The sequence below is a fragment of the Triturus cristatus genome, chromosome 4_2 (genome assembly GCF_964204655.1).
Source record: "Triturus cristatus chromosome 4_2, aTriCri1.1, whole genome shotgun sequence".
Taxonomy (NCBI): domain Eukaryota; kingdom Metazoa; phylum Chordata; class Amphibia; order Caudata; family Salamandridae; genus Triturus; species Triturus cristatus.
Genome location: NC_140586.1, coordinates 323,424,434 through 323,437,708, shown reverse-complemented (window position 1 = coordinate 323,437,708; position 13,275 = coordinate 323,424,434). Strand labels below are relative to the sequence as shown.

General features: G+C 52.3%; 1 protein-coding gene across 1 annotated transcript in view; it reads left to right on the top strand.

Moving 5' to 3' along the window:
* Nucleotides 1-13,275, top strand: part of HMCN1 (hemicentin 1) — a 1,072,905-nt gene that overhangs the window by 623,035 nt on the left and 436,595 nt on the right. Inside the window, exon 51 of the mRNA XM_085601687.1 lies at nt 3,992-4,105. Coding sequence (XP_085457813.1) covers nt 3,992-4,105 — 114 coding nt within the window. The remainder of the gene's footprint in view (nt 1-3,991; nt 4,106-13,275) is intronic.

Below are 13,275 nucleotides of genomic sequence, written 5' to 3'. Positions count from 1 at the left end.
TAAAGGAGGGTTAGGGAAGGATTTAGGGAGGGATGTGCACTCACCCAGAAAACAGTGTGCACATTCCTATTTACTAACTGCACTCCTGCTGTTTCTACAGCTGAAAAGGACCCAAAAGAAGTTGTAAATGTACTGTAGCTAATAGCTGCAATAAATGGCCAACGGCTGGTACTGCAACGCCCTACCATAGAAAATAATGGAGGTATTTTATTATAACATATTTAATAACCTGCATTGAATTTAAAAATGGATGCAACATTTTTCATTAAAATATAATTAAATTACCTTTAATTAATTCTGTACATCACCTTGAACAATTATTAACACATAATCGATTTTTGTGTTTACTGTAGGTGTAATATTTATTTCATTTTGTTATGCATTTAAAGTAAATATATAATATTAAATTACAATAATGTTTAACGCAAAAATAAACTTTTTTACTGTTTCCTATACTTTACCATAGGGAGATCTCCGTATGCTAGATTATAAGGAACATTTTAAATATATAATATAATAATTGTCAATTAATTTTATGTATTTATTTTAAATGTAGAACAAAATCAAAAACAACCTAGAGTACTCAACTTATTTTTGAATTAAAAACCATGCATAGAATTCTTTCAATTAAAATAAAATAATATCACTTTTTAAATTATATTTAAATTAATGTTATACATTTTTTAAAAAGTCAAAATTAATTAATTTAATTTAACATTATTTGCTTTGGGCTTCTACTTTAAGTTCCTGTCTCAATGTATGTCTATGGGAAGGTAGTGCAGTATAAGTGGTTAGCCATGTGTGGTGCTGGACTTACTAATGATCCTTTTTGGATGTATTAACTTTACAAATGTAAACGTGGCTCTTTCGCTTGTTTCAAGGGATGAGACATGTAAGTCTACATTTTTTTGGAGCACATTTAAACTTGTAATTAGCCAAAAGTAGCAAAGTTGCTCATAAGTATAAGAGTACATTTACAAATATAGATTTACTCACATGTAAATTTACCTTTGTGAATAGGCCCCAAGAAATGTAAGTTAGTGCAAGAAAGATGCATGGCATGGAAACAAGACTAGACTGTCTTGGTACTTGTCAATCCCAGCACTCAACAACACCAGTGTCAGGCTTCTATAAATTAAGCGCTGACTGCTTATTACTTAATTGATGAGCATATGTGTAGGAAAGTGCCCCTTTTTCACATGGTCACTCCCACTTTTTGCCTGGTATCTGATGCAATTTTGGCAGAAGTGCACTGGGTTCCTGCTATCCACTTCCCTAGTGCCAGATCTCGTCACCTAAACCGGTACAATTGTTCCCCCAATTGGCAATACCTTTAGCACCCCTTGTAAATCCCTCGTAAATGGTACCCTTGGTACCTAGGCCAAGGAGAAGCATGTATTGTACAACCTTAAGAGACCCCTCAGTACCAACATACAGACGCCATTGCAGGCTGCATGCCATGGTGCAGAGAAAAGTGAAGACAACATATGGCACTCCTCCTGTGTGCCATGCCTGCAAACACTGCATTCAGTATTGGTAAGTCACCCCTACAGCAGGCCTTACAGCCTTAAGGCTGGGTGCACTATATTACATGTGTGGACATATCTGCATGAGCAGATATGCCCCTGTGATGTCTAAGTCGATTCTTAGAAATTGCAAGTGGACATGTAAGCCATTTTGAGTATGTGTGCTGGGCACTGGTGGTTACAGGTTTCCCAGCTACATGATGGCTTCACTGAAACTAGAGATGTTTGGTATCAAACATCTCATATTAATAATCCCACCCTGATTCCAGTGATGGATTTATTATTACATACACCTAGAGGGCACCTTAGAGGTGCCCCCTGAAAACCTACCGACTACCTGTATACTGGCTCACTGGTGCAGACCATCCTGGCACCACAGACAGGTTTCTGACCCCCTGCAGGTGAAATCCTGTGCTCTCTGAGTCCAGAAACAATGCCTGCTTCGGCCAGAGGTGTTGTCACTTCCTCCAAACAGGATGGTTAATTTATCAGTATATCAAGGCAGGAGGTTGCAAAGGTCTCTGTTACCTGTGGTATGCAACTCAAGGCTTCCCAATACAGGGGAAATGTCACCCCCTGCCTTGGGCCCATTTGTTACCAGGACAGCTGTGCAAATTAGTTAGTCAGGAGGAGTGTTTCCCTTTCAGGCTAGTACCACCCCCTAAGGTGGGCTACCTGAAGTAAAGATGACTTTTAGAATTCCACCATCTTAATTTTAGCGGAATTAGGGTCTCTGGGTCAGGGTTATGCCCACTTTCCACAGGAAGTGGTCATAAAGAGGGTGTGGACATCCTAAAGTCAAGTGGCCCATTGACTGCAACCTGTCACTCCCCTTAACGCTCCTAAATTGAGTACTTAGGTGGCACCCCTGACACCAGGACCTGGGATTCGATAGCTCAACAAGAGAGGACAAAGAAGAGCCAAAAGTGAAGACTGCTTTGGCCTTTTTTCACCAAACCCTGCCTGCCTGCATCAAGTCTCAACAATTGTGACCAGCGACTCGTTCTGCAGCTAACCAGCTTCCAAGAACCCCAGGAGACTGCCAGCCTCTACAAATTACCAAGTAATCTCTCTTGTAGTAAAGGAGCTACTCCCCTGCAGTCCGCAGGCACCAAAACGCAAAGTTAGGTCTACCATGTTGCGTTCCCTGGCTAGCCCGACACAGTAACTCACCAGGAAGACGATCCTGTGCTCCTGAAGGTCAGATCTGTCCCCCCACCAAGTGATGGGATACCAGGACTAACTGGAACTGCACAGGGCCAATTCCGGGGTACCGGACCCCTTGCAGCAAACAGCACCTGTGAGAGTGCAATCAGGATTCCTCCTGTAGAGAGACCGAGCAGCTGTCTGCACTGCTGAGTCCCACTTCCAGAGTGGCCCAGCTGTCCTGATTTTCACCCTCAACTGGTGAAGAACACCCTAGGACGCACAGATCCCAGCCTACCTTTTCACTCTGCAACCAAGCGCCCCAGTCCAGGTACCGATGAACCAACTGTGACCCCTTGTCCCCAGGACCCTTGTGACCGAAGCCCCTCACTGGGAGCTCCTGAACTTGTACCCAAGTCCTCCTCTGCAACCAGTTTCTAAGTGACCCCACTTCTTCCCACCTGCTTAGCGCACACAGCTGCCAACCCAACCAGCACCTCTGCACCCGGATGCCTCAGGGCAGGTAACGAGTAACTGCTGGTGGTACTTTGGACCTTGACTCCCTTCAACCCTAAGTCCCAAAGGAGATCAATTGCACATAACTGTATGCAACATATGCCTTTTGTCTTTTACTTACCTGTAAAAATGCATAACTGCCAAAGTAATTACTTGATAACAAAGTTTTTGGTATCAAAATGTATATAAAAATACGAGTTATTTATCTAAATTGGTGTCTGGTTATTCTTGAAAGTGTGTCTCATTTATTGCCTCTGTGAGTACAACAAATGCTTAGCACTACCCTCTGATATGCCGAACTGCTCGCCCACACTACCACAAAAGAGAGTATTTGGGTTATCATTTGTGCCTCTGTAAAACAACTGGGGTTTGCCTCGAATCTTACACAGTGTACCTAATTTTGGGCCACTATGTAAAAAGCCAGCTTCCTACAAAATGATAAACAGAATGTTTGTTTCTCAGCACTGCAATATTTTTGTGTTGTATCAGATTGTGTTATAATTGATGTCTAGCTGTGGATGTTGTCAGGGTCTTATAAAAATGCTGAAATCATTTTCTGAAAAGAGGGTAAAATAAAATGCTCTACTTAATTCTTACCGGAATGAAAATATCTTGAAGTTTTGTAACATTGTGTGCAGAGAAGCCCTATATTTGGTTGATAGATTCCTCATCTTCTGATTCTCTCATTAGAGTCCAGGACCGGTCCTTTGGACTTATCCTTGGGCTACAGCCAAAAGCCAACTGATACTTTAGGCTAGTTACCCATAAAGCATATGTAACAAATGAATATGTTATGCTCACAGGAGGGCGTACTCTACAGATCGTGAATGCCCAGGAAAAGAATGCCGGCAGGTACACCTGCATTGCCACAAATGAAGCTGGAGAAACACTGAAGCATTATGAAGTCAAAGTGTACAGTAAGTTATCTGGCTTTTATAGCCTTCTCGTCATTAAATATTAAGAGAAAGATGAAGCTACCCCAAGTATTACATTTATTCTAGGAGTAGTGATCCACACCGTACATTAAATGTCATGTTCTGTACATATTGTTCCCATTTACAATGGTTTATTACTTTTTAGACAAGAGGCAAGGTTGGCTAAGGCTACATTGGGTGCAGGGATAGAAAGAGTGCTCTCTGCCACAGTGGAGCGAGTATTCAGAAGTTCAAATCCCAATTTTGGTGCAGAAATCTGCTATGGTCGTGTTGTGTTCCCGAACCCTCCAAAATTAATGATTTTATTTTGTGGGCTTTTTTCCCATATTTTCACAATATGTACAATTTTATGGGCCATATTCACAAAGATGTTTTGTGACTAATTCTTGCGGTGCTCCTAAATTACTTCTGAATTTCAGGAGTACGCTAGGATTAATTCAGGAGAACAGAAGTATATCAACAAATACACATAGCAAGATATTTTTGAATCGACTATGGGGCCGATTCACATAGATTTTTCTATGAGTAGGTGTGACTTTGTAGTACTCCTGGCTTACTTCTGAATTCCAAGAGGAAGCCAGAGTACAATAGAAGTACTGGAAGAGTGCATCACAGCAAAATCATTGCCAATGTTCAGCATGTGCTCTTTGACTCAGAAAAATTCATTGAGTTTTATATCATCCTACATATAACGAGGGGGCGTGGCTTGGATGCCGAGGGGAATGGCGGCGTGAGCTCGGAGCTCCGCACCCGATCCCCACAAACATCCGTCTAAACCGTACGAAATCTGCCGCGAGCCGCGCCACTGCAACGGCGCTGGCTGCGGAACGGATAGCGGCACCGCAGAAGCCGGGAACCAGTGCGGCTTGGGGAGGATTGAGCTACCATGGAGCGCCGCGAGCCTGGTGCGCGGCGAGACTTCGGAGACCCTAAAATGGCGGCCAGGGCCGGGCACCGCAGCGGCTGACCACCGCCGGCCCAGTGAAGTCTGCGAGGGCACGGCCAGCGCGGAGGAGCGTCCTGCTGAGGTCACCCCGACGGCGAGTGAAGCGACGCACTACGATCCGGAGTGCGGCGAGAAGGGACGGCGAGGCTGACGGACCGGTGACTGGAGACCGGGCACTGCACTGGCGCCGGCCCTGCGATCCGGCGGCTGCCAGCGCCTCCGCGAGCGGAGAAGGAGCAACGGCCTGGGAGTGCGGTGATTTGCGGACCCGACGGCGGGACCCAGGTGGTACTGGCTGCCGCTGCCTCTGGCACGCTGGGGTTGCGGACCGGGCCCCGCGGGCTTGGTGAGACGGCGAGGTGCCCGACGAGCACTGCAGAGCCCGCTGAGACGCCACGGAGGCGCAGGATCTGGACCCCCGGAGCGGTGAGGACATTCATCCCAGGACGCCTGAGAGGGGGTGATCAGACCAGGAGGCGACGGTCGGATGTGCGCCGGACCATGCTTCCTGAGAGCGGCAGGCCTCCCGGGGGGAACTCGAGTGTCGGATGGTGAGCGGGTATCGCCTGTTGAAGCGTGAGTGACCGAGCTGCGGAGTGTCCGGGGAGCTGTAGCGGCGGGGGCTGGAGCCCGGGGCGCACCGGGAGGAGGCGCGCTTGGAGCACACGCCGACCGGGGGCTTGGAAGAGACTGAGGAGCCATACGAAACTTGGTGGGGCCCTGACGTCGGCTGCGGACAGGATCGGGCCGCTGGGGGCGCTTGCTGAAGGGCGCAGAGAGGAGGTGAGAGAGCAGGAGTCGTTAGAGGATTGCCCGTGGGCCCACCTGACCGCGACACCCACGGCCCCCAGCCCGGGGGGTACGACACCGGGGCGCCCCGCAGGCGGAGGAGAGGACGGTGGTGCTCCCGCCCGGGGGGTGCATTGGCCACGACCGACAAGAGCGGCAACGAGATGGGCAAACCCCGGATCAAAGGTGGGGACGGAGCGCCCGGGGCGGAGGCGCAGGACGGAGCGGCCCAGAGCCCCGCGGAGTTGCAGCAGCTCCGGGATTGTATCCTGGAGGCCATAGCGGCCACGAAGGACGCATTACAGCAGGACATTGCGCAAGTGGGTCGAGCTTGGGGATTCTGAGGGCGGACCATGGCAAGCTGAAAGACCGAGTTAAAACGGTGGAGGATCAGCTACAGGACGTACTGCCGGCGCATAAATCTCAGGAGGGGTGCCTGGCGGAGGCGTTGGGGCGCATACAGGTCCTGGAGCGGCGAGCGGAGGATGCTGAAAACCGCAGTCGGCGCAACAACGTCCGCTTGGTGGGTCTGCCGGAACACAAAGAAGGTGGCGATATGGTGGGTTTCCTGGATGCTTGGCTGCGATCCGAGGTGGCTCCGGAGGGCCTGTCGCCCTTCTTTACATTGGAACGGGCGCACCGAGTGCCGGCGAGGCCCCCCAAACCAGGCCAGCCTCCACGCCCAGTGGTGATAAAACTATTGCACTACAAGGACAGGGACTGGCTGCTACAGAGGGCCAGAGAAGCGGGGCCATTCCAAGTGGACAACAGTAGTGTCACACTATACCCGGATTACACATTTGAAACTCAAAAGCTGCGTGCCTCCTTCTTGTCACTTAAGCGCGAACTGAGAACAGAGGGCTTGCAGTACTCGCTCCTTTTCCTGGCCAAGCTGCGTGTTATCGTGGACGACAGGACGCTCTTCTTCCCAACCGTGACGGAAGCCTGGACGTGGTGGGACACGTACAAGACCGGAACAGGCGAGGCTGGAGCTCGAACTTTGGAGGTGCGGAGGTCACAGCCGATGCGGCAGTCGCGAAGGCTCCGGCAGAGGAGGCAGAGAGCTGGAAAACCCACGGACTCGCAAACGGAGGAGGAGAGGAGAGCAGCGCTGAAAGCGGTGGTGGACTTGTCCGGGAGGGTGGCGACTCAGTCATCCCGCGGGACGGGCTCGGACAGCCGCGGCACGAGCTCGGAGTCTGGCCGCTCCGTCTTGACGGGAGGCCGCGGCCCCGTGGTGACCCCGCAGACATCGGGGGAAATTGTCGAAGGCTGATGAGACGGCACTGCCGGGGGGGCCGGCGCTTGAGAGCTGTGGAGTCTGCTCCTATAGAGGTGGACGCATTCGGAAGAGATGCTCAGATTTTCGTGAGTGACTATAGGGGATGGGGGGGGGCGGAGGGACGGGATTGTGGTAGCCTCCTCAGGTACCGAGCTCCTCCCTAGAGGCCCATAAGGCCGCTGCAGTGCAGACTGCAGTTTAGGTGGTTGATTGAGCGAGTTTGCTCTACTCTAGTTTGGATGGGGGCTGGTTCTCCGAAGTTGGGTCCTGTTCTGGGGGGGGAGGGGCCGAGAGTAGTTGGGGGGGCTCGTGGCGAAGGGGATGTAGGGGGGGCAAGAGTTTTTTCTGGGGAGGGGTGGGACAGTGCCCTTGAACGCGGCTGGACATGGAGGGGTAGCACGCAGTGGCCTCTGACATGGGACTATGGCTAACGTGGGGATGGTGAAATGTGTGACCTGGAATGTGAGGGGACTCCACACTATGGCAAGGAGGCACAAGATTCACACGTACCTGGTGCGCAGGGGTGTGCAGATTGCGCTCCTGCAGGAAACGCACTTAACGAAGCAGGAGGGCATCGCACTGCAGCGCAGATGGAGGGGGCAGGTGTTTAGTACGGCTTACTCCGCATTTGCGAGGGGAGCTTTGATTTGGATCCGAGCAGGCACCCCCTTTCAGGTACTGGGGCACACCATAGACCCGGAGGGCAGATACGTCGCTGTTGAGGGCAAACTTAGGGGCAGGGACATAGTGCTCTGTAGTTTGTATGCACCCAATCTGGACCAGGGGCCCTACCTTACGAAATTGTCCGGGGAGTTAGCCAGCTACCTGGCGGGCCCTATTGTGCTGGGTGGGGACTTCAACTCAATCGCAGACACTGCACTGGATAGGTCACACCCGCCCCTGGGGACATCCCCGGTCCACAGGCTAGCGAAGCGCAGGCTCGAGTGGCAGGGGAGGTAGGGACTGACAGATGCTTGGAGGGCACAACACCCAACGACGAGGGATTACTCCTATTATTCACCGCTCCACGACTTGCATGTCAGACTGGATGCTTTCTTGTGCTCCCCGGCAGTGCTTCAAACTGTGGCGGATACGGATTACTTAACCCGCACGATCTCTGATCACAACCCCTTATTGATGACCTTAGCGTGGATGGTTGAAACCCCACGGGTCCCATTGTGGTGGTTGAGGCCGGATACATTAGATGACCCACCGTTCCGGGCAGCCTTGCGGGAGGGGATCACGCACTATTTTACTGAGAACGGGGGATCCGCGGCGACCAGAGCGCTGGAGTGGGACGCATTCAAGGTGGTGGTTAGAGGCCATTGTATCGGGAAATACGCTGGCGTGCGCAAAACTCTGCTGGGTGATTTGGATAAAGCAGACGGGAAATTGCGGGAAGCTGAAACAGCGCGGCCGGGTCGTCCTGAGCTCCAGGAGACAGTGTGCGAGGCTAGAGAGGCGGTGGCGGTCGAAGTGGAGAGGCTCCGGAGCTACGACCACAAGGCCTACTTGGTGAGGGCGCACGCTGAGGGAGATAAGGCAGGCACGTTACTGGCTTGGCTGGCCAATCCCACTAAACGCAGCCAACCGATCTTGGCCATAGAGAGGAGGGGAGGTGGCATGGTCTCCACTTAGGGGAACATATTAGACAGTTTCTGCTCGTACTACGGGACACTCTACGAGAGCGCGCTAGAGGGGCCGGGCGAGGACGCGGAGGCCTTTTTGGAGGGGCTGCAGCTGCCACAACTTGACCAGGAGGAGGCGGAGGTATTGGGCAGAGAGATAGACCTAGTGGAAATCAAAGGGGCGGTGGCGCGAATGGCGCGGAACAAGACCCCGGGCCTGGACGGATTGCCCATTGAATTTTATAGCCGGTACCTGGACCTGCTGGCCCCGCGGCTTCAGGTGGTATATAAGGAGGCCAAGCTTAGAGGGAGATTGCCACGGTCCATGCGCGAGGCGCTGATGATCCCACTCTTGAAGCCGGGCCGAGAGAGCACTGACCTAGCGGCCTATAGGCCGTTGTCAATGCTGACGACGGACTATAAAATCCTGAGCACCGTATTAGCGACCAGGTTGCTGCAGCATATGCCGAGGCTGATTCATGGCAACCAGTCGGGGTTCATCCCTGCACGAAACACTACCGCCAATATCCGCAGTCTGATCCGCTTGCTGGGGGACCCGATGGAGGGAGCCCGCGCACCGCACGTTCTGTCGATCGATATAGAGAAGGCCTTTGATAGCCTGGAGTGGGACTATCTGTACAGAGTCATGCGTGGCTTTGGTCTTGGGGAAGGATACATAGGTTGGACGAAGGTCCTATATGCCTCGGCGGTGGCGAGGGTACGGGTCGGTTCTCTCGTTTCTGACCAGTACCGGGTGGGACGTGGCACTAGACAGGGGTGCTCGCTTTCCCCGTTGCTATTCGCGCTGGCGATAGAGCCCCTCGCGTTAGAGGCCAGGACAGGCCGGTGCTACCGGGGGCTGGTCTACAGAGGGACCCCGCAGTTCATTTCACTCTATGCTGATGATTTGCTTGTGTTCCTGGAAGACGCAGCGGACGCACTGACTGGTGCGGAGACGCTTCTGGCGAAATTCGGCAGGTTATCGGGACTGCGGGTCAACTGGTCCAAGACTTGTTTGTTCCCGCTGCGCCAGGGCGAACCGAGGCCGGACGTCCGACCTGAGCTCAAGTGGGAGCCTCACTGCCTCAAATATTTAGGGGTCCACATATACCACTCCGCTCCAGATATGCTGGAGGGTAATGTGGGTCGCTGTATACGGGCGCTGAAGGGCAGCATGGCCTTTTGGGCCACTCTCCCACTCTCAGTGACGGGACGCATCTCATTATTGAAAATGATTGCCTTGCCGTGCCTTTTATACTATTTCCGCACGCTCCCGGTGTGGATACCGAGCCCGGTCTTTCGGCAGCTGCGATCAGTATTAGTATCGTTCCTCTGGGGTTCGGGAAGACGCAGGATAGCGTTGACAACCCTGTCCAGGCCCAAGGACGAGGGGGGCCTGGCGGTCCCGGATTTCGAATTCTATTATCTGGCGGCGCAGCTCCAGATCTTTACGCAGGAGGTGGCCAGAGTATACCGGGGCCCGGAGCGAGACAGAGAGGGGGGCACTCCCCGCCACGTGCTAGCATATATTACGCTACAGCAGCGTTTGGCTCTTAGGGACTTATCCATGGAGGAACAGACATTCCGACAATGTTGGAATCGATCGCAGCGCCGGGCGGGGAGGCGGCGCCCGTATGCGCCGGAGATTCCGTTGGGTATGGTGACGGCGCTCCCGCACGGGGGGGATTGGTCGAGCCTACAGGTGTGGGAGGAGGCGGGCCTCCAAATGCTGGGCGATTTGTACGAGGACGGGGAGATGCTCCCTTATCAAGCGCTGCAGGAGCGGTTTGATCTTCCGAGGGGAGACTACCTGCTGCACGCGGCGGTGACCGGGGCGATGCAAGAGAACTGGGGGGAGGGGCTCCGTGAGCCTCCTATATCTGCGGCCTGCCAATACGCTATGATGTCGGCTGGCACCCGCAAGGCGGTCACCTGTCTGTACTCAAGAATGCTGAGTGAAACGTTGCAGCCGATGACGGCCCTGAACGACAAATGGGAGGCGGACTTACAGACAGAGATACCCGACGCTGCGTGGGCGGGCTTGGTTAGAAGGGCCAGAAAGAGCACAAGGAATGCACGCTTCCAACTGATCCACTTTTATATCCTCCACAGAGCTTACCTCACACCAGGTAAAATTCGGAAATATTTCGGAGCAGAGGAGGCCGCGTGCCCTAGATGCGGCGCGGTTGGAGCGGAGTTAGGCCATATGCTGTGGGACTGCCCCCACTTGCGCGACTATTGGAGGGCGGTGGGCGAGACGCTGACAGGGGTCACAGACAGGGAGTTGGATTATAGTAAAGCGGTCTGCGTTCTGCACTGGTTCCCACACACTCCCAAGAACAAGATCACGAGCAGATTCATAGACATGGGCCTCCTCTTAGCAAAAAGGGAAGTGACGAGACTGTGGAAATCTAAGGTGGGCCCCACGCATAAGAGATGGTTTAAGGAGCTGCAGAAATGGGCGGCGAGTGAAAGCACACTTAGGTACCAGCTGGCGAGCCGTAGAGAGGACGATAAGGCGTTAGAAGCGGCCACAGCGTGGGAGGTGCTGGTGCAGGCCCTGCGCGATAGTGAGGATGAAGTCGGAGTGGGTCCGTCGGACGGTGAGGATAGCCCCCAGACTATTCCGGTCACACACACTCAGTAGATAGGTATACACTGCGGAAATGTACCCGAGTCCACTTCTTCGGGCCGCCACCAGCCGTTGACGAGAGCACTGTTGGGTGGGGAGGGAGGGCGAGGGAGTTTAGGGTCTAGGTTTGGGGACGAGTTTTGTTGGGATGGGAGGGCAAGGGGGGGTTGAAAACTTTAAAGCGGAATGTAGAAGTCCTGTGTGGATACCGACGACACTAGCCGCTGATGTAGATTGAGAACGCTGGCCCACAGGTTGACGCTGCCCGGCCCCCGGGATGTGGGCTAATAAGCTGTGTATGTAGGCCTCCTGGCCTAGCAAAGAATTGGCGCTGATGTTGGAGGCGCAGGCCAGTAATGTTTGTACAGTGATTTTCCTGTGCTTCTGCAATAAAAACAGTTTAAAAAAAAAAAAAAAAAAAATCATCCTACATATAACTTTCAGTTTGTTTTAGAGTACCAATACACTATTGAATTAGCATAAGCATAGCGGTCACAACTCTGTAAGTCGTTCAATTAATTGAAAACATATGGCCTAATTTAAAGTGCAAAAGTGACAGATCCTGTGTGCCAAGCCTCGCTCTGCCCACCTCATTCAGAGAAGGGTAGTCCTTAAATATTCTGTCGACATACTCCGATGGAGCAGGGGCCATTGCTGGAAGGACACTACACTGCACGTCCTATTTAGGGTGGATGGTGTAATATATAGTTCGAGGCATATGAGCTGCATAGATCGCCATCTTGTGGTGGGCTCGGATGGTTGCACTTTGTTGTTGTCTTGGAAGAAGTCTTTGTAGTCACGAGGTAGGTGACTCCTCCTTTAGACAATAGTGCACATGGGCATCGACTCCATCTTTAGATTGTTTTTTCTGCCATCGGGTTCGGATGTGACCTGCTGCGCTTCGGTTCGGCACCGTGTTTCCAAACCTTTTCGACGCGCAACTCATCACACTAGACGGTTTTGTTCGTGAGCCCTTTGATGCTCTAACTTTAAAATCTTCGATTCCGGTCGTCGACGCGGGCCGCTGGGCCTATCGGCACCATTCGGCCATACGGCTAATGGAAAGGACTCCATTTAAAAAATGCACCCAGTGTGGAGCTAAATTTCCACACAGTGACCACCACAAGGTCTGCAACCTTTGCCTCTCACCAGAACACAAGGAAAGGGATTGCCTGGCGTGTGCTTCTTTTCGCTCCAAGAAGACTATCCGTGATCGCCGGGCTCGACGACACGTTATGGCTCAACAGGCTACACCGGTGCTGGACGACCTTTTCGATGAAGGCCCGTTGTTCCAGAGGCAGAGGATTCGGAAGAGCTTGAGATCGTCTCTGAAGCCGACGACACCGATGACCACATCACTCCAGGTCAATGAGTGAGTACAAGTGTCCATGCCCCTGCCCCACTCGAAAAACAAAAGGCTCCGGTCAAAACTTCACCTGAAGGCCTAGTTAGGGACCAAAAGAAAATTTCAGAAGACCCACCTCCGGGCCCGGCTCTGAATACAAAAGAGAAGCCTTCCGGCAGCTCGGGACCGAGCAAGCCGCATCTTGGTGCCCAAAAAATACCGTTGGTACCGAAATCAGGGACACACCCTATTTCTGTGACACCCAAAAAGGCATCAGTATTGAAATCTTTCGAAGAAGATTTTGACTCGACACCAACATCGAAGCAGAAAACCCCTTCTACAGCTCCAGAGTCCAAATTCAAACGACGATCGGAACCGACAAAATTAGCACCGAAAGCAGACAACAACCAAGAGGAACTGTTTCGGCCAGATCCTATCGATCCGAAACAAAAAACATGACATGTTGACCCTAAAATAGGCCATATTGTCAATGTTCCAGCAAAGAAGAGGAAGTCAGATACCTCACACTC